Source organism: Notamacropus eugenii, chromosome 5, assembly GCF_028372415.1.
Source record: "Notamacropus eugenii isolate mMacEug1 chromosome 5, mMacEug1.pri_v2, whole genome shotgun sequence".
Taxonomy (NCBI): Eukaryota; Metazoa; Chordata; class Mammalia; order Diprotodontia; family Macropodidae; genus Notamacropus; species Notamacropus eugenii.
Window position 1 is genome coordinate 26790037 of NC_092876.1, and position 25896 is coordinate 26815932.

The 25896-nt window shown below is 44.1% G+C and overlaps 1 protein-coding gene across 2 annotated transcripts in view; it reads left to right on the top strand.

Annotated features, from left to right (window-relative positions):
* LOC140503726 (cell adhesion molecule CEACAM6-like) overlaps window positions 1-24247 on the top strand; it is a 35521-nt gene extending 11274 nt beyond the window's left edge. Inside the window, exons 3-9 of one of the 2 annotated variants that reach the window (XM_072607956.1) lie at window positions 3112-3387; window positions 3468-3737; window positions 15208-15343; window positions 15917-15966; window positions 17709-17770; window positions 20164-20217; window positions 20433-24247. In XM_072607956.1, coding sequence (XP_072464057.1) covers window positions 3112-3387; window positions 3468-3737; window positions 15208-15343; window positions 15917-15966; window positions 17709-17770; window positions 20164-20217; window positions 20433-20519 — 935 coding nt within the window. In that variant the 3' untranslated portion in view covers window positions 20520-24247. The remainder of the gene's footprint in view (window positions 1-3111; window positions 3388-3467; window positions 3738-15207; window positions 15344-15916; window positions 15967-17708; window positions 17771-20163; window positions 20218-20432) is intronic. The other variant, XM_072607957.1, reaches the window with a different exon arrangement.
* The last annotated feature ends 1649 nt before the right edge of the window (window positions 24248-25896 follow it).

Genomic DNA, 25896 nt, shown 5'->3' on the forward strand with positions numbered 1-25896 from the left:
GGGGGCTGCACTAGCATCTGTCAAGTAGAATGTACTAAAGATTCTTCTTCAGACCTGAGATGGTTTTGATGGTCACCAAAGTCCCATCAACTCCAAAATCACAGGGCTGTGTCTCCAAGTCTTCTGTAGCTATCAAGCAAAAAAGGGATTTGTCTTGCTGTACTTGACCCCAGAACAGTGAATCAAAGGTGCAGAGATGTAGAATCAGGCTAATTGTCAGAGCAAACTTTCTAATGATTACAATGATCCAAAATGGAGGCAGATAGCCTTGACAGATAGAAGGCTTCTCCTCAGTAGAGTTCCCCAAACAAAGATGAGATTCAACTGGGACTAAATGACCCTCTCTTCAAAGTCTTGGGGTTTAGAGGAATTGACTGAATACAAATGGTGGGGAAAGAGACCTGACAACAGTTGGTGTAGAAAAAATTCATGGACTGTTTGGACTGAAAGGTAACTTAATCTTGGGCTGTAGCAATAGAAGCATGCTGTCTGGAGTCAGGGAAGCAGGGGTCCTTCTGGGCCCTGCGAGGGACAGGCCAGCCTGGGAACAAATGCTGTACTCATTTCTGGGCACCTCATGTTAAGATGGACATGCACAAGACCCCAGCCATGAAGGTAACCTTCATGTCTCATGAAGCCAGGAAAGTCCATCATTACAGGACTGCTCTTTGCCAAGTGCACAGAGGCCCATCATTCCAAGTTTAGCCATGAGATGAATTCTGCAGGTTCAGAAGTTCATGACATTCATTTGCTAAGGATAGAGGGGCCAAGAACTATGGGGTAGAGGGAAGACCTCCTACAAATCATAGTCAATTGAAGCATCAGAGTATCCACCCACAAGAATGTGGTGACTCAGTAATGGATGGAGGGATGGATCAGAGTGGGGAGGGCACAAGAAAGCAGTCCTCAGGATCCTGAAAAGCCTTTGTGTGGTAGCAGGTCAGCAATACTCTATATTATTCCTGAGGGGAGAACTAGGACCCAAAGGGTGATGTCCCAGGGGGCCAGTGTCACACAGCATATGGAAGACCTCACAAGCAAAGGTTACCACCAGGGAAACAGGACCTGAACATTGATAAGGTCCTGAATGAGCAGAGGCTGGATGACCAATGATCAGTCATGTTGAGGGATCTTGGGCCAGGTGCCCCCTGCCATCTCTGGTTCTCTGCTGCTCAGACAGGGGCAGAGTGTTGATCTACCCTGGGTCTCATCCTAGCCAAGGCTCCTGAGTCCTCAGGGGATGCTGCAGTGTCTCTCCTGGGGCAGAAAGTATCTGTTGACCTCTTTGTGTCCCCAGCTGGTCAAAGGAGGAACAAAAACTGCACCAGGGGGAGGAAGAAGAGAACAAGGAGTTTTTGAGTCCTACTGTCTGCAGGCACCATGCTGAGCTCTTTATAAATGTCATCTCATTTGACCATGGATAGTGCATAAGGCTCAAATCTGCCGGGAGCCTGTAGGAGCCCAAGCTTTTCACACTGCAAGCCAGGCGCTGTGGATGTCCTAGGTCTCCCCAAGAGGTACCCTGTCTAGGGGAGGTTTGTGGAAGGGAGCACAGCCACCCTCACACACGTGGGAGCCCATCTCTGGCAGGGGCTCTGATTTGGAAAGGAGACTGGGTTTGCCAATGAAACTAGATCGGCCCCAGAGCCTTCCTAAGGCACCTGAGGAAGGGGGAACCCAAAGCAAAGCGGCTCTGAGCTGCTCTAAGCTGAGGTTGTCCCTCTGCCAATTGCTCCCATATCTATAGAGAGACAACATCCTCAGAGAATTTGGGGTGTGCTGAAGAGAGCTTGGCTTCAGAACCAGAATGCCTGGGTCCCAACCCCAAGTCTGTTATTGTTATCCAATGGACCTTGTGTAAGTCACTTCACCCCTGGGAGCCTTCGTTTTTCCCATCAGAAAAGTAAGAGGGGTACATTAGATGAGATCCAGATGGAGCTCCAAGGTCCTCTGATCTCTGCCAGCTCAGAGCCTTCATGTTTCTGGTCTGAGAAAGGCCCCCAAGGACCACTGAGCAAAGAGGTCAAGAGCTCAGATCCTGGAATAAGAGAAGCTACTCAATTTCCAAACAATATCTCATCATCTCTTTGAACCTCCACTTTCCCCTTTGTAAAGTGGGGTGCGAGGATCCTGGTGAAAGGGACCTAGAAGGCAGTTAGTCATGCTCCCTCATTTTACAGATGGGGAAACTGAGGCCCAGAGGAGGTAAGCGTCAGCACAAGGAGAGGAAACAAGACCCACATAACATGTGCATTATATTCTTCCTGGTACCACAGTTAGGAAGGAACAAAGTAAATTAAGGGGAATAGCTGAGGAACAGAGATCGATGGGAGCCAGGAGAGCTTTCTTTTATATCAAAGAGCCCCAAGAAGACTAGGGGAGGCCAGGGTCTCCTTCTCAGAAGGTTGCTTTCAATTGGAGAAAATATAATCTATAGAATTCAGAGGAAGGAATTCTACTGAAAAACAGTTTTCCACCCTTTTTAAAGATGAAATTCACAGACTCCAGGTTAAGGACCTGGATTAGAATGAGATGACTGGTGAGAGGCTGGGATCCCCAGTGGATAGGGAGGGCACTGGGCCTGGATTCAGAAAGACTTAGACACTTCCTAGCTGTGTGACCTGGGACAAGTCACTTAACCACTGTCTGCCTCAGTTTTCTGAACTGTAAAATGGAAAGAATAGTAGCCCCTGCTTCCCAAGAGGATACATTAGATAACGTGATATTTGACACTATGCTTGACAAGAATGATAATTATAATAATGAGGAAAATAACCGCATGTAGATAGCTCCCACCATGTGCCAGGCACATAGTAGGCATTTCATAAATGCTTGACTCCCATCCCCACCTTAGTCACTAGGTTTGCATGTCCTGGGAGCTGTCTGGAGGAGGAGTTGGCCCAGGACACAGCACTTCATCCCCTGGGCTTCTTGCTCACCTTCCTTATTGGCACAGCTATAGACCCAGGGGGCATCTCCCTGCCCATGGGGCCAGGGACCATTGCTGTATGTCTGCAGTAGAAGGGTTTGGGCTTGGGCTTTGGGAGACGTGACCCGGTGAAAATACAGGGCAGTCCCTCACAGAACTCTCTCTTCTTTTCCTCTCTGCAGAAATAGTATCTAAACCCACCATCACTGCCAACAGTACCAGCATCCTGGAGGATAGCACTTTGGTCATCACATGTGTCACAGAACACCAGGGGATAAACATCCTGTGGGTCTTCAATAATGAGTCCCTGTCACTCAATGAGAGGAAGTACCTGTCTGAGAACAACCAGACGCTCAACATCAGGAATGTGAGGAGGGAGGATGCAGGGTCCTATCAGTGTGAAGTCTGGAATCCAATCAGCAACAACAGAAGTGACCCCCTTACTCTGACTGTGAACTGTGAGTGACTCTGAGTCTCCTCCTTCTCCAATCCTTTCCCCAACAATGGCTCTCATCTCATCTCTCTATTTTTTTCACAGACGGACCAGACACTATCACATTTTCTCCAAGCCCTGAAGGAGACAAGATTCAAGTCACAGTCAACAATCCACTGACCTTAGTGTGTCAGGTTGAGTCTTACCCCCCTGCACAGTATGAATGGCAAGTCAATGGTACTGTGAACTCTAACTTCTCTGATAACATGTACACCATCAACAGTACATCTTGGGAAGATTCAGGAAGCTATACATGTTTGGCATGGAACAACGTGACCAACATATCAGTCTCTAAGGATGTCACAGTCTTGGTTGGTAAGTGGTCTCTCCCTTCCCTAAGAGAATTAGCTTTTTGAATTGGCCAAAGGTGGGAGGCCAGGAGCAGGTGCTCAGGCCCATTAAGGAGGATGGTTTTTCATGGTGAACTAGGAGACAACATGTAAAGATCTGATGAATGTGGTCAGACTTGTAATGAATGTCAGTCCAATTATAACTATTTTATCTTTGGTAAAAATGGAGACCAGTCTCCCTCTCTGCTAAAATCACCTTAGAAAATGTCATGTACAATACAAGTTCATTCATCATTTGACACACATTTAGGTGCAGGCCTTCTGCAGAGCCCTGTGACAGGCACAGAGGGAAATATAAGGTTTAACTAAGACTCCCTTTACTATTTTCAGGAACCTTACAATCTAGTGGAGGAATCAGAACCCAAACACAGTTAACTGAAGTGCAATATTACATTATATGCATACTTAGACTATGGCTACAAAATAGTGTTGTCGGAGACCTGGGGGAAAAGACCACTCTGGTTCGGGACTGGGCAGAAATCAGGTCAGGTTTCAAAGAAGAGCTAACACTTGAATTTTGTTTTAAAGGATGATGGTACTTTAACAGGGAGAATATGCTATTCCATGGAGAAATAGCCTGAGCCGATGATCAGAGGAGGGAAGCTATAGTACGTGTCTGAGAGCAGAACGTAAAACAATGCAGCCTGAGCAGATCATATATGACCAGGAGAAGTATTATAAAGGTCTGTTGCCATTTTGTGAAAAACCTTGAATGCCAGACTTAGTACACTAAAGGTTACTTAGAAGGTAAAGCATAATTAGCAGAGAAAAGAGAGGATCGCAGACATATCTGGTTGGTACATGCCATTCATCAATACTGGGTAGACCAGTGAAATTGAACCTGACACTCAAGGCTCAGAGTTTGTTTAATATATGACCACTGTCACATCACTAGTTCATTTCTGACTTGGCCCAAACAACCTGGATGTGTAAAAATCTGGGGAATCCAAAGTTAATTTTCAGTCCCTCAATTCCAGGTAAAACTGGCCCCAACTCCAAGCTAAGATGATGAGACTATAGGAAATAGGCCATGAGTGGGGAGGAGTCATTATACAAATGCATTTGTAGAATGTTTTTTTTTTTAATTGAGAGACAGACCATGCAAGGTAGCAGAAGGAAGAGGAGAAAGAAGCCCTCCAGCCCAGCTCTCCTTCACAACCATTCCAACAAAGGGCTCAAAGGAGCCAAAGACCAAGAGGAAAATGCAGAGAGTGATTTTCCTCCCCAGTGCAGCATAGATATAAAGGCTAAAGTCCAGGCACATCGACCAACCAGGAAGGTGATGAGAAGACTAGGGACTAAATGAGGGCCCTAGGCTATGTACTTTGGGGAAGAAGTGGGCAGGGATTCAGCAGAGATGGCCTGGCACTGGGCAGGGAACAGCCGCAGGAGTCAATGACCAGCTCTGCAGTCTAAGTCTAGAGCTAGGTCATAGATTCAGTGCTGAAGAGGGGACCTGTGCTGAGAGCTGGGAGCAGCTGTGGGTCTGTGGCTGTATAGTGGACAAGGAGCTGAATTTCCATCCTCTATCTGGGGCTGAGTCTTGCAGCTGAGTGAGCATGGCAGAGAGCTCAGAACAAGGGGAAGCCTGTAATTCTATACCATCAGAGTCTTTTGGCTGGCTGACAGCAGCTGTGGTCAGGAACAGTCTGCTGGAACTAGGGACAAGTCTGCAGTGGCATTGCAAATCTAAAGTAAGAGCTAGTCAAATTCAGACAAGAGGGGAGAGTGATCAGAATTCTCTGAATAGCATTGCTTTGGGCACACTGAAAGTTGTTAGCAGATGACCATCCTGAGCCACTCCTCATATCCTTAAGGAACAGAACTCTGAAGATCCAGAGAAAGCAGCAGCAAGATACCAAGGAATACAAAGACCAAATAAGACCAGATATTCCTTCCAGATGGGTGCAGAGCCTGGCTCTAATAACAAAGTACCAGTTCAAGAAGTAGGGATAGAATAGGGGTGGGGAACCTGAGACCCTGAGGACATATAAGGTCTTCTAGGTCCTTGGGAGTAGCCTTTTGATTCAGTCCAAATTTTACAGAACACATCCTTTTATTAAGGATATTTATCCTGTGAAGTTTGGATTCAAAGAGCCACACTTGAGGACCTAGAGGGTCACTTGTGGCCCTCAAGCTGCAGGTTCCCCACTTCTGGGCTAGAATATTGAATAAACCAAAAATACTACCATGAAAAGAAACTGTCATTGAGACAGAAATGCCCAAAATACAAACCCAAGGGAGAAAGTTCCTTGAAAACATCTACAAGCAGAGTCTCAAATAAAAAAAAAGTACAGCTTGGATACAAGGTCAAGGGCACTCTTCCAGGGTCTGCCTTCTGGAAATTGTGCTAGGCATCTGTCTGTAGCAGGTTGTATTCAATGGTTACAGGTGAGAGGCAGGAGCCAGGGTTATGGCAGGGCCCTGCTGGTCATCTGCAGTGGTCTTCCTGTCACTCAGTAACTAGACAGTGGATATTTTGGGAAGAACGACCTGGGAATCATAAATCTGTTGAACTAGAAGTATTTATTAAGCTTCTACTACATGCAAAGGCCTTGGGCTTAGGACTGGGCATAAAAGGAGAAAAAAAAGAGCCACTAATCTCAAGGAAAATGCTTTCTGACACATGTATACATGTATTGGAATAAGTGAAAAACGAGGGGTCAGTCCTGGACTGATGATTACTGGCTAGAGGCAATTCCTGGGGGAGACAACCCCTCCACCAAAGCAGGCTGGCACCTTGTCTGCAAATCCTGGTCTTTGAAACTTCTTTTGGCACTAAGGGATGAAGCAGCTCACCCAGCATTAAACTATGGTGTTGAGACAAAACTAGCACCCAGTTCTGTTTGGCTTCCTGGCAGACTCTCTAGAAAAATACAAGGTTAATATGTAGGATGGGCAACAGCAGATGACGGCATCAGGAAAGGTTCCTGGGGAGGTGTTGTTTCAGGGTGTTCTGGAAGGAAAGCCTGGGTCTATGAGGCAAAGGGCAGGGGGAGGCCATCCCAGGCTGGGAGGTATGGTTCTCCTCCTCAGCACAGGACACTGTAACAGATGTGACCTGGGAAAGAAGCTCAGTCCACTGCACCCTCTGTTGAGCCTGGAAAGAAAGAGGGCACCTTGGAAACTCCAGACTTAAGTAATTTTACTTTGGTGATTTGTGTGTTTGTCCTTCATTCTCGAAGAGGACCATGATGTTATGATGAGAACATGACTTGCAGTTGACTTTGATTTGAGTGAGGGAGGACTGTACAAGGTCACCAACCTCACCTTCTTCCCCTGAGCCATCTGGGTCCAGTAGCATGATACTCATTAGGATAACTGGATATGGCCCAGGCTGCAATATGAGACCCTGGCCATTTCAGGCTTAGGTCTTATCACAATCTTACTTTGAGTGAGATACACTCATTCAATAAATAGGCTTCTTTACGATATTCAAGGGATGACCCCTTTAATAAAAAAAGTCAGATTTGAAGGGGAAGATCCTCAGGTTATCTGGGAAAAAGAGAAACAATTACTATTTAGTTATTACATCCACTCTGTGCAAGGTAGGTGGGGACTTCTTGTCCAGCCTATGAGTTCCAGGGTGGAGGGTGTGTTCAGGGAGGACCAGCACCTTGGTATGATGGCTGCTGAGCCCTTTATGGGGCTCTTTTCAACTTTGTTTTTCACCTATTCTACCTAACTCTCACATGTGGCTCCAAGAAGCTGTAGCATGTGTAGCAACCATACCCCAGTAAACCGTTTTGGTAGATGGGCCAAACCAACTTGAGGGTAACCAAAGGGTCTTAAATTCATTGGTGAGTTGGGGGGTGTCTACCTTAAGCTTGTGAAAACTTCCTCTGGTGGAATGTGCAGATGAGAACAATTTATTCTAATGGCCATGAAGAGAGTTGAAATAGGTGATCTGGAGTACTTAGGGCTTGGTTAGACACCAAAGATGCCAAGGTCATCTACTTCAGCCTGACCCATTGCCAGTCATCATGACTCTGAACTATCATGGCCCTGGAGGAGAGAGTGAGGTTGATGACTTTGTGCAACTCTGTCTCACTTAAATCCAATTTATGCACAAATCAAAAGACATCTCCTATTTTACTATTATGCCTCAAAATCCTGTGGTGGCAAAGAAATGATGAAGCAGCAGATGCAGACACACTGGGAGCTGTAGTCACTACCCTGCACACAGGCAGCCCAGGCCATAGGGTCATTTCTCACTGGAGGTAGAGGGACTTGGCAGCCCCCTAAGTGTCTGAGCAGCCTTTGAATGATTGCAGTGCTCACTTTCTGGTGTGAGGAAGGGACTGGAAGAGGTGCCCTCAACATTGTCTGCTTACCCAACATGGACCTGATTACTGCGGCAGGTGGGGAATCCCACTATGTGGTCAAAACACAAAAAAATATATAAAATGCACAAAACATCTGCAAAGATGATCCCACTCACCATCAGCACATGGAACATGTGCACACTTATAGACGACACAAAATCCAGTAGATCTGAAAGACAAACTCCTCCTCTTGAAAGAGAACTCAGCAGGTATCTCATCCAAATAGCAGCCCTGAGTGAAACAAAGTTGACAAGTGAAGCCCAACTTACTGAAGGTGGAGCTGGATACCCATTTTTCTGGAGTGGGCAAAGTGAAGTGGAGGGCCATGAAGCTGTTGTGGGTTTTGCAATCAAAACTACTCTAGTCAGCAAGTTGGTATGCCTGTCAAAAGGAGTGAATGAGAGGCTCAGGACAAAGTGATGGCCACTTGTAGGAAAATGTCATGCCACCATCATCAGTGACTATGCTTCCACCATGACGAACCCTGATGAAGTCAAAGAAAAATTTTTTGAAGACCTACAAACCCTTATCACCAATGTGCCAAAAGAGGACAAGCTTATAATTCTCAGTGACATTAATGCTAGAGTAGGCCCAAACTACCAGACTTGTCAGGGAGTTCTAAGGAGGAACGGAGTTGGAAACAGCAATAGCAATGGTCATTTGCTGCTGAAGACTTGGGCATCACATGGCCTCATCACGAACACTGTCTTTCATTTACCTAAACACAATAAAACTTCATGGATACACCTTTGAAGTAAACATAGACATATAATAGACTACATGAGGAGAAGAGACAGACAAGATATGAGAGTGACAAAGGCAATGTGTGGTGCAGAGTGCTGGACTGATCATAGACTTATCCTTTCCAAGCTAAATATTCGCATTCATCAAAAGTGCCACGCCCAAGCCTAAATGACTACCACAAGAATCTATATCAACAAATTAGAGCACTTCTCTGAGTGTGAAGAGTTTGCTGCTAACTTGGAGGGAAAGTTGAGCCAACACATGGTTGGCAACAGTGGAGCAGAAAAGAAGCATGCAACTTTCAGAGACTTGGTGTACAGCACTGCATTTGCTCATCTGGGTCGGAACACTCACTAACACCAAGACTGGTTTGATGAAAATGATGGAGAAATTCAGAAGCTGCTAAAAGAAAAATGAGAACCCCACAGGATTTACCAGCAGGATAGTTCATCCACCCCTAAGAAGGCAGCATTTAATTCCATCAAAAGCAAAGTACAAGCAAAGCTTAGAGAGATGCAGGATTCCTGGCTTAGTAAGAAGGCAGATGAAATTCAGTTTTATGCTGATAGTAGCAATCCAAAACACTTTTATGATTCCCTGAAAGCTGACCAAGTGGAAGTCAATCTCTTTTTAGCTCAACTTCTAACTGAAGAAGAGGTTTTGAAGGCCATTAGGCTTCTTTCATGTGGCAAAGTACCTGGTGCTGATTCTATTCCAGCTGAGATTTACAAGGTAGGGAGATTACTGCTCATAAAAATGTGATTGAAATTTTCCAGTTTCTATGGCAAGAGGAAGTTCAAGGATGCCTCCATTGTCCATCTCTATAAAAGGAAAGGGAATAAATTGTCCTGCAACAATCACAGGAGAGGTCTCTCTTTTAGTTATTGCTGGCAAAATCCCTGCTAGAAGCCTCCTTAGTTGGCTGGTCCTTCACCTGGAAGATGGACATATAACTGAGAGCCAACGTGGCTTCAGAAAGGGCTGAGGAACAACTGATATGGTGTTTGCTGCCTGACAACTCCAGGAGAAATGCCAGGAGCAGAACAGACATCTGTACACAATGTTTGTAGATCTGGCCAAGGCCTTTGACACTGTTAGTCATGAGGGATTGTGGAAAATTACGTCAAAATATGGCTCCCTGGAGAAGTTCATCATTATTGTGCATCAATTTCATGATGGCATGTTTTCCTGGGTTTGGATAGTGGACAATGCTCTCGTGCCTTCCCAGTCACCAGTGGAGTGAAACATGGCTGTGTACTTGCTCCCATGCTTTTTAGCATGATGTTTTCAGCCATGTTGTCAAATGCTTTCAATGAGGATGAACACAGCATTAAAGTCAACTACCACATTGATGGTAAGCTTTTCAATTTGAAAAGACTACAAGCCAAGACCAAAGTGGAGGGAGTGTTGGTACATGATTTTCTGTTTGCAAATGTTTGTGCACTCAATACAGCCTCTGAAGCTGAGACGCAACAAAATATGGACCAATTCTCTGCTGCCTGTCATAATTTTGGCCTAATAATTAATACCAAGAAAACACAGGTGCACCATCAGCCACTACCACAACATTCATTCATGGAACCACTGGTTACAACAAATGGAGTAGTTTTGAATGCTGTGGATAAGTTCACTTGCCTTGGTAGTGTGTTTTCCAGGGATGTACACATTGACAATGAGGATGATGCACACGTTGCCAGAGCTAGCTCAGGGTTTGGGAGGCTCCAAAGAAAAGTTTGGGAGAGAAGAGGTATTAGACTGACTACCAAACTGAAGTTCTACAGAGCTGTTGTGTTGACCTCATTGTTATATGCCTGTGAAACATGGACAGTCTACTGGTGCCATGCCAGCAAACTGAAGCGCTTTCCTTTGAACTGTCTTAGGAAGATTCTGAGGATTACCTGGCAGGATAAGGTACCAAGTACTGAAGTCCTTGCTCAAGTCAAACTGCCAAGCGTTCAAAGTGTGCTTCAGAGAACACAACTCTGATGGGCTGGCTGTGTTGTTCACTTTCCAAAAAAATTATTTTATGGGGAACTGACATGTGCCAGGCAATCTCATGGTGGTCAGAAGATGTGATACAAGGACACTCTCAAGGTATCTCTCTAGAACTTTGGATTTGACTGTGAAACATGGGAGACACTGGCACAGGACTGCTCAGCATGGCATGCCCACATAAGAAAAGGTGCTGTGCTCTTTGAGCAAAGTAGAACTGAGGCAGCACAAAGTAAACATAGGATGAGCAAATTTGGAATATCCACCCCAAAAATTCATACAGACTATCTGTGCCCAACCTGTGGTAGAGCATTCCAAGCTTCTATTCATCTGATCAGCCACAGCTGGACACACTGAAACTTCACTTTATCATGGTGATGTCATTTTGGTCCTACTTGAAAATGAAGGACAACAATCAACCAAATAACCACTCAACCATGAACTCCAGAGTGAATTGGGTTTAAGGTCTGATCTTTCAGCAAGAAGTGCACCCAGTAAACCCAAAGGAAAAAAAAGCAGCTTTTGACCATGGAATTTACCTTCCCCTGGGCAGAACACCAGAGGAGAGGAGAGGAGAGGAGAGGAGAGGAGAGGAACTGCTACTCACTCATGGCTTGTGTTTATCTTTTGTTCTTGAATAGGGCCATGATATCAGGATGATGACAGGCCTTGCAGTTGACTTTGATTTGACTGAGGGAGGGCTGTGTAAGGTCACCAATCTCACTTACTTCTCCTGAGCCATGTGGGTCTAGCACAGAAGATCAAAACATACAATCAGAAGAAGACATCAAAATCAAAGCTCCTGCATCTAAAGCCTCCAAGAAAAAATATGAATTGGTCTCAGGCCATGGAAGAACTCAAGAAGGATTTTTAAAATCAGGTAAGATAAGTAGAGGAAAAACTTGGAAGAGAAATGAGAGTGATGGAAGAAAATCATGAAAAACAAGTCAACAGCATGCTAAAGGAGACACCACTCAAATACTGAAGAAGATAACATCTTAGAAAATTGACTAACCCAAATGGCAAAAGAGGTCCTAAAAGTCAACAAGGAGAAGAAAGCGTTAAAAAAATTGGCCAAGTGGGAAAGATGATTGAAAAGCTCACTGAAGAAAATAGTTCCTTCAAAATTAAAATATAGCAGGTGGAAGCTAATGACTTCCTGAGAAATCAAGAAATTATAAAACAAAACCAAAAGAATTTAAAAAATACAAGACAATGTGAAATATCTCATTGGAAAAACAACTGATCTAGAAAACAGAAGCAGGAGAGATAACTTCAAAAATTATTACATTATCTGAAAAAGCATGATCAAAAAAGGAGCCTAGACATCATCTTTCAAGAAATTACCAAGGAAAACTGCCTGGACATTTCTAGAACCAGAGGGTAAAATAGAAATTGAATGAATCTGTGGATCACCTCCTGAAAGAGGTCCCCAATGGAAAACTTCTAGGAATAATGTTTCAAAATTCCAGAGTTTCCAGGTCAAGCAGAAAATACTGTGAGCAGCCAGAAAGAAATAATTCAAGTATTGTAGAAACACAATCAGGATAACACAATTTTTAGCAGCTTCTTCACTAAAGGATTGAATGATTTGGAATATGATATTCCAGAGATCAAAGGAGCTAGGACGAAAACCAAGAATCACCTACCTAGAAAAACCGAGTATAATTCTTGAGGGAAAAATTTTTCAGGGGAAAAAATGGACATTCAATGAAAAAGAAGACTTCTGAGCATTCTTGATGAAAAGACCAGAGCTGAATAGGAAATTTGACTTTTAAATATAAGAATCAAGAGAATCATGAAAAGGTAAAGAGGAAAGAGAAATCATAAGGGACTTATTAAAGTTGAACCATTTACATTCCTACATGGAAAGATGATATTTGTAACTCATGAAATCGTTCTCAGTATGAGGGTAGGTGGAGGGAAAAAATATATACATATATATGTGTGTGTGTGTTTGTATATGTATACACACATGTATATATGTGTTCATACATATATAATACACAATATATGTATGTACATATAATATATGTATATACACATATGTGTGTGTCTGTCTGTGTTCTTCCTTTGTTTTCGAAGAAGACCATGACATCAGAGAAATGATGACATAACTTGCACTTGCCTTTGTTTTGAGTGAGAGAGGGCTGTGCAAGGTCACCAGCCTCACTTCCCCTCCTGGGCTATCGGGATCCAGAGACTAGGATGACCAGAGAAGGCCCAGGGTACACTGGGAGACCTTGGCCTGTTCAGCTACTCACTTACAGTAAGGTAATGCCCATTCAGTGAATAGGCCTCTTCAAGAAGTAAATAGGGAATGGCCCCTTTAATGAGCAAAACAAAGAAAAAAGTAAGTAAATGTAGCTGGGACGGAAAGAGCAACAGTTACTTTTGATAATCATTCTGAAGCCAGGAATGTCCCAAAAAGAGCCCCTCAACTGGAGTTTGGTATATGTATATGTATATGTGTACATACACACACACACACACACACACACACACACACATATATACACTCACACACATATATACACACACATATATTTGTATATACATAAAATGTATGTATTACATACATATACACAAACACATACATTTACACATACACACAGACATACACACATACATATAGAGAGAGGGCAAAGTTTGAGTTGAATACAAAGGGGTGATGTCTAGAAAATAAAATTAAGGGGGGAGACAAGAATATAATGGGATAAGGAGAAAGGAAAAAGTATACTGAGGTAAACTATCCCACATAAAAGTGCCAAGAAAAAGCTTTTACAGTGGATGGAAAGAGGGGGGAGGTGAAAGGGAATGAGTGAACCTTATTCTTATTAGATTTGGCTTAAGGAGGGAATAACATTCACATTCAATTTGGTATGGAAATATATCTTATCCTACAGAAAGAGAGGGTGGAAGGGGATCAGAGGGAGGATGATAGAAGGAGGGCAGATGGTGGGAGGGAGTAATCAGAAGCTAACACTTTTGAGGAGGGACAAGGTCAAAGGAGAGAATAGAATAAGTGGGTGGTGGGATAGGATGGAGTTAAATATAGTTAGTCTTTCACAACATGACTATTATAGAAGTGATTTGCATGAATACACATGTATAACCTATATCAAATTGGTTGCCTTCTCAATGAGGGTACGTGGAGAAGGAAGAAAACTGAGAATTTGGAACTGAACAAATGTTAAAAATTGTATTTACATGAAACTGGGAAATAAGTTATATAGGCAATTTGGTTTAGAAATCCATCTTGCTCTACAAGAAAACAGAAGGGAAGGGGATAAAAGAAAGGGGGGATAGAAGGAAGGGTAGATTGGGGAGAGGGGTAATTGGAATGCCTGTTATCTTGGGGTTAGGGGAGGGGAGAGTTGGGGAGAAAGTGTGGAACTCAAAATCATGTGGAAGTGAAAGTAAATTTAAAAAGTTAAAAAGTGAAGTGAAAAAGTGGAAAAAATAAATGAGTAAAAAGAAAAATTAAATTTAAAAAAATAAGAAAATAAGGGGTGCATTAGCTGGTGGTAATGGCCTTCCAAAATGGAGATTTTGGGTCCTCTGATCTCTACCAGCTCTGAGCCTTCTGGTGCCTGGTCTGGAAAAGGCACCATCAGGCAAAGAGGGAGAGAGCTCAGGTCCTAGAATAGAAGTCACTCTCTGTCTGAACAATCATCTCATCTCTTTGAACCTCCATATTCTCCTTTGTAAAATGGGGTGGAAGGATCCTGGAGCATATCACAGACTTGGTGATGAAAGAGACCTTGAAGTCCATATAGTGAATAGGCCCTTTTAAGAAGTAATCAGGGAGTGGCCCCCACAATGAGAAAAAGAAAAAATAACTGAATCTAGTTGGGAGGGAAAGAGCAACAGTTACTGTTGATAATCACTTTTAAGCCAATAGGGTTCAGAAAACACCACTTAAATGGAGTTTGGGCAGGGATCCAATCTATGCGCTTCAGAGTGCAGTAGGTTTAAGGGTTAAGGTCAGGAGAGGAGAGGACAGAAGCAGAGAGGACAGGACAGGAGAGGAGAGCAAAGAAAGAAACCTAGATTACTGGGATGAGGGTGGCACCATCAAAAGAAACAGAGAAGTGCAGTGGCCATATTGTGGTCAGGAAATTACAGGTTCAGAGATTGATTACATACAGGTTCCTGTTCTTGCCCAAAGTTCAGATGTTTCCAGATAGCCTGCAATACGATTTTGTAACAGAGATCCCTAGGTTCTGAGGAACAAAGGTCAAGTCCGTTTCATTGATAAACAGGCATTTAATAAGTATTTCCAGAGTGCCAGACACTGTGCGCAAGTGTAGCCACTTCATATTGGAGACAACTCAAACCACTCAAGATTCTTTTCCTCTTCTCTGTCCACAGAGAAAGTGTCCCCAGGCAGAGGTAATGGCTCCTCATTCTCTACAGGGGACATTGCTGGTATTGTGATTGGAGTCTTGGCTGGGGTGGCTCTCACTGGAGGCATCATCTATTTTTTCTTCTTCAGAAAGACTGGAAGGTAAAATAATACTTGCTATGTTTGTCCTCCTTCCTGCTGTCTCCCTGGGTAGGGGAGAGATATTTGTTTGGTCTTCAGCATTCTGAATTCACTTCTGGACCTGATCTACCTCTCTTCCCAAAGTGCTACTTTTTAATACTAATTCCCTTAGGTAGCTTTCTTCTCTGGGATTATATTTTGTCTCATCTTTCATACTTGATTGCCTCTTGGAAACAAGGGTTCTTTTCCCCTGTGGGGTGTGGCCTGGAACATTTTTCTTAGATACCCAAACAAAGGGACTGAAGAGAAAGAATGGAAGGGGCTGTAGAGAAAAAGGAGACAGGTTGCTACTCACAACCTAGTGAGAGGCCAAGTGATGGAAAAGGCCACTGAGGACTATCCAGATTGATTAGTAGACTAATACTACCTATAGGTGAAGATACTTACAGTGAGGAGGTTGTATGTAGGGATACGATAAGAGGCCTGAGGGTATCCAAGATAAGCCTTGACTCTATTCCAATCATCCCTTCCACCTTGGGGAAATCTATTACTTATTTTAGGAATGTCACTCTCACATATCTGTTCTTTCTTAAGGGCAAGCAAGCATCACCATTCCGAGAAGAACTGTTCAGCACCCAAACATGGTAAGTGAAATGATGGCCTTGGGACTTATGGCTCCAACCACAGTTCCCTTTCTTTACTTCAAGGAGAAGCTATGAGCTGCCCTGGTAATGACAGCCAGCTCTTTTTCGTCTTCTTTGACAGGATGACCAGCGTTCAAAAGAGCCCTCCATTCAATTAATCTTAAATAGATATATTAACATATCCCCTACTTAGGCACTGAAAGCCCTTCATATTTGGAGAAGACTCAAGTTGTTCTTTCTGCAGGGCCTATTCATGGTGACTCTCAACACTGTCCACTAACTTTTTTACTCTCTCCTCACATTCTGACTCTCAGCTTAACACCAGTGCAGTCTTGGGGGAAATGTCCCTATGCAACAATTTCCTCAGGTATGGAGAGAGAGCTGGAGTAGCTGGCCTCCATGGTCACTTCCACCTCAATATCTCTGATTATAAACAAGGGCTCAAAGGCAAGCTGGATTTTAAGCTCAACATTAGAATCATTGTGGGTTGTATTATTTTCACTATGGGCTGCCTTGGTATAACAACTCATCCCACATGGCTAGTCTACTGGGCATGAGCCTCTGCATACTTGGTGATACAAGCCCTTCTAGATTAAAGAAACTGTCCAGAGCTGCCATCCTAGGGGCACAGGCTTTGGCACCTCTGGGTCACCTTCTTGCCTTGATGAATCACCATAGACAGGCTTCGTGACCAAAGTGACACCTTCCTTCTCGAAACTGAGCTTCTATTCTCTCATATCTTCTCTGTTCTGTCCATCAAGAGAGATCCAGAGATAAGATAGGGCCCATCTAGAGTCAGACTCTAGAAGTCCAGCTCTTGGAACCAAAGACCTGAAAGTCTTAACAAATCTGAATGTACACATCTCATCATGATATCTTAGAAGCCCAGAAACTCAGAAACCTAGGTGAAGGAGACCCTGGAATTCCTTCTGTGAGAATTTTCTCATTCTATCCCCCATGTCTGGAAGCTTCTCCCTCTTTCTCTTATCGCCTGTTTCTTGGCTTCCTTAGAGTGCCAACTAAGATCCCAGCTCTCACAAGAAACCTCTCCATTTCCCTTAATTCAAGAGCTTTCCCACACTTGGTTATCTCCTCAATTTATCCTGTCTATGTCTTGACTGTACACAGTTTGAAGGTTGTTTCATCCCTTAAACTATAATCTTGTTGAGGGCAGGGATGGTCTTCTGCTTTTCTTTGTTTGCCCAATGCTTGGCACAGCACCTGCCATATGATAGGCCTGAAATGAATGTTTATTGACTGACCCTCTGTGGGGGAGATGGACAGGAAGCAATTCTCCCATGTCTTCTTCATCTGTTTGGAGTGTATGTGTGTTCATCCTTCGTTGCCAAAGAAAGCCATGCCATCAGAGAAATGATGACGTGACTTGCACTTGACTTTGTTTTGAGTGAGGGAGGGCTGTGCAAATCACCAGCCTCACTTTTCCTCCAGAGTCATCTGAATCCAGTGACCAGATGTTCATCAGGATGACTGGAGATGACCCAGGATGAGGCAATTGGGTTAAGTGACTTGTCTAAGGTCACATAGGTAGTGAATGTCAAGTGTCTGAGGTGAGATTTGAACTCAGGTCCTCCTGACTCTGGCGCTGGTGCTCTATCCACTGGACCTCCTAGCTGCCCCTTGGGGAGTGAGTAGGGGTGGGAAGGAAGAAGAGTCAGTATTTCACGGAATTCAGGCTCATGATATACCAATGCAATCTTCTCTTTGGGTTTCTCTCCCTCCAGGTGAGGACACCACCCTGTATGAAAACACTGCTTGCCAAATAGGCTCAGCTGTGTCTGCACAGGTAGGGACAGATGGTCTCCACTTACTTCCAGCACTTTGGAGTGTCTGTCAGGGCATGGGAAGGGGCCCATTTTTGCTGATATGGAGATGCTTCTCTCATGAGTCTAAGGCTTTTAATGTGCCTGAGAGATTGCAGGATAAGTAGAGCAACCTGTGGAGCTATGGAGTGTCTGGAGGGTAAAAATAAGGGTGGGAATTCACTAGCACTGTGAAAAGACCTGGTTAGGGAACAGTCTGAAGGAAAGATTTTGGGAGAGGATGTGGTGGCAAATGGGCACCTGATAACTCTTTGAATGCATGACATGTAGGAGAGGGTTCAGACTGAACCTTCTTGGTCCAGCAGGCCACAATAGGGAGCAAGGAATGGAATTTAGAGGAAGTCTTGGTAGAATATGAGATGGCAAGTGTGCTTTCCCCACCACTCTCACCTCTCCTCTCAAACATGAAAATATTCTAGTTCAAGACACCATCAGCTCAGTCCTAGAGTATTGCAACTGCTTCCACATTGGTTTTCCAAGCTCCAGAGTCTCCCCTGTCCTCTCCACTGCTGGCAAACATGTACTTAGGCACAGGTTTGACCAAGTCCCTTCCAGATGTTGAGAATGCTCAGTGGTTCCCTATTGCCAGAAAAAAGAAACTGTAACCACTCCTGGTTTTTTTTTTTGCTTTTGTGCAGTTGCTGATTTTATTGATGTAGGGAACTCCCATTCTCAATGTTCTTAGGGAGTCTATAATGTTAGAGATCTGCTAGCCAATGAAACCATGAGGGACTTGCCCATGTTCTTAAGGCCAGTTTGTATCAGAAGCCAAACCTGAAATTTCTTCCTTCTGAGTTTTATTCAAATATTTACCCACTACCCCTTACTCACTAGATGGATCTAAGGTCATTGTCTCCGTGTTTATTACGCTTTTGTGGTCTTTCCTCCACTCAAAGATTCCATCTAATCAGCCACTCTTGTGTTACTGTGTGTTTGTCCTTCATTCTCAAAGAGGACCATGACTTGTAGTTGACTTTGATTTGAGTGAGAGAGGGCTGTGCAAGGTCATCAACCTCTCCTTCTTTTGAGTCATCTGGATGAAGTGCCCTCATATTCATCAGAATGACTGGAGATGCAACAGAATGTAAAGCGAGAACCTAGGCCTTTCAGGCTAAGGTCCTATAGCATTCTGACTTTGAGTTAGATAGACCCATTCAAGGAAGTTGCTCAAGGGATGGCCCCTTTAATAATAAAAAAAATCAAAGTGGGAGGTGAATACCCCAGGGATCCTGGGTAAAAGAGAAACAATTTTTAATCAGTCACTCTATTGCTCCAAGAACACCACTTTCCACCTGCCCTCTCTGGGCGGGCTATATTCCATGCCTGGAAGGTGCTCTCTCCTCACCTCTTTCGAATGAAATCCTGACCCTCCTGCCTAGTTCAGCAGAAGTGCCAACCTCAACAGGAGCCTGCCTTGCTCCTTCCTATTGCTCATGCCCCACCTCTTTTCATTCTTCTCTATATGTTTGGATTTATTGTTTCTTTACTGATGGCTTCCTCCCAACACAATATTATCTCCTTGACTGCTGGACTGTCTCGTTTTTCTCTGCTCATCCAATGAATAAAGTAATGAATGTATAAAAAAGTCATTCATTCAATGAATGATTTTTATTCATATCATATGTAAAAGTGCTCATTGTACACAATGAGAATATGTTGAAATTGCCAGAGATTACACATATGGAGAAATGCTGTCCAGATAGGGACTTTTTGCTTTGGGAAATTATAGGGATAGTAAATGGAATCAGAAGTCAGGCTAAAGTTGATTTGATTATGGCTCCAGAGCTGGAAAGCAGGAGAGAGAGATGGTTAACTTAGGAGTGCCAGGTGGGGAATTCCAGGACTGAAATGCTTAACTCTTGGTGGAGCTTGTCTTGTGGATCAGTCAGGGCTAGAAGTGAGGAGTAGTCTGGGAAGGAAGTGACTCATGAGTTGAGCCCAAGGCTTGGTTGGTGGCCTGCTCCTGAGGCCATGACCATTCAGGACAGGGAGGTTTCTCACAGCAGGACTTCCAGGCAGGAAAAGAATAAGACTTTCCAGTATTTGCTACATAGTGGGTACTAAATAACTGCATAGATGCAGGTGGAATGGCTACCTGGGACATGGTGTCCTCCTCCATACCGGGAGTCTTCAAGGAAGAATGAATGACCACTTGTCACATGAACTGTAGAGGACATTGCTCTTAGGGTCTGAGGTCCATTCTAATTCAGGGAATCCATGACCATGACGTCCCTAAATCCCATCTGATTTGCCATATGTCATAAGGTTCCTTCTATATCAAGCATTCTCTGTCCTAAATTCCTTTCCAATTCTGGTCTTTGGAGACTTTTACCAGCTGTTGTTTCCCCCTCCACAGGGCCTAGACTCCTCCCCTGCTTTTCCTCAAGTCCAATCTGAGAGTCCCTATCAGGTATGTATGTGTACAAGGAGGGCCCAGGCCTTTCTCAGGGACCAAGGGAGAGGTCAAAATGCTGGTTGAGGATGGACTTCTAGTTGCTGATGGGAGAGGGAATAGAACAGGGCTAGGATGGAGACAATTGGAGGCAGGGTTTGGAGAGGGAAGGGTCCTCCTACTCCCAGCCTCCATTCTGGGAAGCCAGTGACATCTGTTCTCTCTATATGCAGGCATTGGACAGAACCCAAGTGGATGTTTATGAGAAGATCAGTCCCTGGAAGAACCCTCAAGCTGAAGGAAGACACAAAAGTCCCTGAGGATGTTGTGACAGCATTTCTATTTCCCTTCATTAACGAAAGTTCAGAAGAATCTCCCAGGGAAGAAAGTTGAGACACCTAGGCCAATCGGAAAAAACTAACCAAGAGAAAGAAAAAGCCTGGATGTGGGGAGAAAGAAGGCTTCCATGGACTCACAGGCACCCAGACCTCACAGAGAGGACTGAGAGGCATGAAGGAAGCCAGTGTTATGTGTGCCAGAGCTCATTAGAAGCCAAGATACCCTCTGGAATGAATTTGGGTGCATACTCTGTTGGTCCCCAATTACTTCAATATTTTTAATGTCTCAATATTTTCCTGTCTTCTTTATCCTTGTAGAAGTACTTTTGGAAACTTTCACATTCATTCATACTGAACTCAGGTGTAGATGATCCAGCTTATCTGCATGGTCCTCAGATGCTGAGATTCTCAAGAGTCTAAAATTCTTACCTTGCTGAGGTTCCATGGACCCAGGAATATTTGTTTCTTGATAACATGATCTCAAAGATGGACCAGATCATCTGGGTCCCCCAAGGCAGAACTCCTACAATGTATAAAGAGAGCCAGTCACAGAAAGCCAATGGCAGGTGCAGGGACCAAGACTGCTCATGTTGGAAAAAAATGACAGGAACGGGCCCCAATGACAGTGACACTTGGAGCCCAATAGTGAGCTCTATTCATGGAGTACTTCACAAAAGGAAAAAGGACACGTAGGGGAAGGAGCTGGGTGGCATGCCTCAGCTACAGGGATCCTCAACCCAAGTTGACTACCATTTTATTTGAAATTTGTACACATTCTTATCAAGAAAGCTGTATTCATGGGAGAATGCACCCCCAACTTTTGGTTTTAGAGGAGATGTTTTGTACATTTTATTATTACTGCTCCTTAGTAAATACCTTTTGCTAACAATAATTTCCTTTCTGTCTGGTTTTTAATGGGGAGCACCCAGGTAGTGACTCATAAGAAACAGTGCTAGATGCCCTTCAGTTGTGCCCCCTGAGAGAGAATAGTCATCAGATGTCTTCTGGGCTCTCCAGTCATGAATGACAGTGGGAATTGGGTGATGCGCTACACTATCAGGCAGGTATCCCAAAGGGGTCAAGGACAGAAAGGAAGGAGCCATCAATACACAACATTTATAGTAACAGTTTTTGTTATGGCAAAAAACTAGAAATGACCTGGGCTATCATCCAATGGGACACAGATTATGAATTCCTGTGTATGAATATCATGGAATTTTGTTGTGTCACAAAAAAATGTGAATTTGATGGATTTAGTGAAATAAGGAGGGAATTACATCAACTGTGCATGTTGAAGAGAGAACAGAGAGATCAATTCACAGAGTGACCAGAAGAATAAAAAAGGTAAAGACATCCAGAAAACCTGGTAATTTAGAATATTTAGGGGTTAATCATGACTTCAGAGGATCTCTGATGAAATGTATCTCCCACCTTGGCCAGAGGAACAGTATGCTTGGGAACTGGACTTTAGCTTTCTAAGGAGATCAGGGAATACAAGGGGATTCAGGCTTAGCCTCACAATGCAGAGGGAAGAGAAAAGAGAGGGGTTCACCATAAATTTCTCCTTAATTATGCAGCAACACATGGACCCCCAGCCCATATACCCAAAGGTCCTGTCCTACCTGGGCCTCCCATTGAAAGTTTCTAGATAGAGGCAGTATTTCCATAGCTGAGCCTGGAGTGTTCCTGAAGAACGTAGAGCACTGTATTTGGGGCCAAAAAAATGACATTTGAATCTTAGCTTTCCTGTTTCCTCCCTGTGGGACCCTGGGTAGGTCACACTATCTTTGTCCCTCTTTCTTCCGCTGTCAAATGAAATTGTAGGGCCAGATCCTCTCTACTATGGGTGTTGCTGAGTTGTTTCCAAACCTTTGGGACCCCCATAACCATAGCACACTAGCCCTTTCCATCCTCTGCTGTCTCCCAAAGTCTTCCACCACACTCTCCATCGATGGATGATGTCATCCTCTGCCGTCCCCTTTCCTTTTTGCCTTTAATCTTTCCCACCATCAATTTTTCCAGTATGTCCTATCTTCTCAATATATGGCAAGATTATTTAAGCTTCAGTATTTGACCTTCCAGAGAATAGTCTGAATTCTTTAAGTATTGGCTGATTTGATCTCCTTGCTGTCCAAAGGACACTGAGAAGTCCTCTCCAGTACCACAGTTCCAAAACACTGCTTCTGCATTTCTCAGCTTTCCTTATAGTCTGACTCTCACAGCCATACGTTGATACATGTATGTTTACATTCTCACAGCCATACATTGCTACATGTTGAAAGAATCAACCAAACAAAACACAGCTTTAGCCATGAGGACCTTTGTCAGCAAGGTGATGGCTTTGTTTTTGAGTATGCTGTCCACATTTATTGTAGTATTCCTTCCAAGGAGCAAATTCCTTTTGATTTAATGGCTGGAGTCACCACCTGCAATGATCTTTGAATCCAAAAATATAAAATCTGACAGAGCTTCCATTTCTTCTCTCTGTATTTACCAAGAAGAGATGGAACCACTCGCCATGGTCTTAAGGTTGTTGTTTTGTTTTGTTTTGTTTTTATGTTTAGCTTCAAGACTGTTTTCACTCTCTCCTCTTTCACCATCATAAAAGGGCTTTTTGGTTCTTCACTTTCTGAATGGCATCATCCGCATATCTGAGATTGTTGAAATTTGGCCTGTCAACTTGAATTGTCCTTTTGATTTGTCCAGCCTGGCACTTTGCCTATCACACTCTGCACGTAAGTTATAAATAAGCTGACACCATACAACTCTGTTGTACTCCTTTTACCACCTTAAACCAATCAGTTCAACCATGTCCAGTTCTAAGTGTTGCTTCTAGACCCACATACAGGTTCCCCAGGAGACAGATGGCCTGGTCCTCCCATGTCTTTGAGGACGTGACACATTTTGTTGTGATCCACACTCAAAGGCTTTAGTGTCGTCAATGAAGCAGAAGGATGTGGTTTTCTAGAACTCCCTTGGTTTTTCAACAACTGAGGAGGTGTTGGCAATTTTGTGTCTAGTTCCTCTGCCCCTTTGAAAATCAGCTTGCTCTTCTGTATTTCTCAGTTCATATATTGTGGAAACCAGAATCTTAAGCATATTTCCTGTGGTGTGAATAGTTTGGTGTCAGTAGAGGGGAGGACACCTCTAGTCTGTTCCATCCTCTTTTCCTATACCCCAGCTGTGTAGAAAATTGTGAGAAACCCCTCTCAGAAGCCAATGAAAAAGAGAAGCCAAAGCAAAATGCCGGATTAAGGGCACTGGCATCCTGACCTAGCTTGTTAAGGAAGGGGAGCCCAGCAGTCCAGGTCCCAGAAAAAGCTCCAATCATTGATCCAATCCTGTGTCCTTCCTTCCCCCATACTCTCTGTCCTCATTCTGGCATGCAGAACCTTCTTACTCTAGAAGGGAGAGTCAGGTAGCATTACAAGCACCTGTGACTAAGACTGACTGATCCCTTTTTGTACGGGGCGCTGACCGCCACACCATCTGGGATGCCACACTGACGGACATCAGGTAAACTGAGTCCGGAGCAGGGAAGGGTGAACAAGATGGCGCTGGAAGGGACGGCCCCACTCCTGGTTTGTTGCTGTCACTATAGTTCCAGCTTGTATTCATTTCTATAGTTTCGGGTTTGTTTATGTGTGTTACCATGGTTCACTGGACTAGCTGGCAGAGACTATATAATCAGAGTGCTTGCTTGAATAAATCAGAGTTGCTTCACTGACCCGCTCTCCTGCCTCATTCTTTTACTCGCGAGCTCCACAGGAGGACCAGCAGCCTGCTGGTCAGGCATGACTTGCTCTACTCGGTAAGCGATTCCGTCACCATAGCACCTTTTAGCCTTGACGGACAAAAGAGTCTCCAAGGACAGTGGGAGAAATCTGTGAAGGGAGGGAGGAAATAGGGAAGGATGATTTTGTCTGGTTTTCATTTTTGATGAATATCAGTGAAATCATGGGGCTACATCTTGACTTGTCTGCAAGTTGAATTTAAGTGAGGCAGAGCTATGCAAAGTCATTAACATTCCTCTCTCTCTTCCTGAGTCCAATGGCAAGACAAAAGCAACAGTCCATGATGCAGTGGAATTGCTTCTGTCTTTAATGTCTGACAAAACTCAAAGCACTCCGCAGTGACTGTTTTCACCACCTTCATGGCTGCTGGAATGAATTGTTCCCATCTGTTCTGTCTGCTGGGGAAAGTCTTCTCATTTGGAAGAGACAGCCCCTTATCTCAACAATGGGTTTACGACTTGAAGGTTACCCTCCACCTGGAATGACTGGGAGGCAGGGAACTACAGAAGGTGGCAGGGGAGGAAAATGCAGATGAGGGGAGAGGGGAGGAAGTCAGAGATAAAGTCCTTGCCCTGAGGTGCCAATGTGATCCTTGCTGACTGAAGAGCTCCAGCCCTGAAGAGAAAGAAAGAGACCTCAGACCGCTAGAGAAGTAGACAGGTACAGAGAAGAGCCAGGCAGAGACAGCCCTGAGCCTCATCACAAGCAGGGACAACTCCAGGGTCTGCACTTCAGCTCAGTGTAGAGATTACGCAGTGAACAGGGGGAAGGCAAAGATTCCTGGCAAAGGGAAATTTGATCATAGCAGTGGACAGTACAGATTGATGGAGTAGCCCCTCAGGAGCTCCCGATCACAGGTTAGCCACCAAATCTGCTGGGGCCAAGGGGAAGAGGGGATGCTTGGGCGATTCTCACCCCAAAATAGGCAGCTTACCAAGGACCGGGAGAAAAGAGATTAGTCACAGGGCCATGTGTCCCAGAGATAGTCTCTGTACACCTGGTCAGGGAAGTCTTCCCTGAGCTGAGTCAGAGGAGAAAGAAGCAGCTCAAGGCCATCAGTCCACAACCCTGAGACTCAGATCAATGTCCAACCACAGAACTGAGCGATATCTGAAGATACAAAGAGATTTTTGAAAGTCAGAAGAAACCTGACTTTAGGTCCCAGTCCTGATGTTTACTAGCTCTCTGGCCATGGACAGATCTCACAGTTGTTAGCTTGTGTTTATCTGGAATACCATTTTCCTCCTGGGGCTGTATGGCCACCCTTCTCTGTCAGTCATAAAATCACTTCCGTTTGAATTACTTCAGGAAGATTCTAAAGATCACCTGGTAGGATAAGGTACTGGAGAATGAAGTCCTTTCTTGAACTGAACTGCCAAGCATTCAGACTTTACTGAATAGAGCACATCTCTGATGTGTCCATGTTCTTCTAATGCCAAACTTACGCTTGGCTAAAAGCTTATTTTACTCAGAATTCATACAAAGCAAGTACTCACATGGTGGTCAGAAGAAGTCATATTAGGACACTCTGAGATTCTCTCTGAAGAACTTTGGAACTGGTTGCA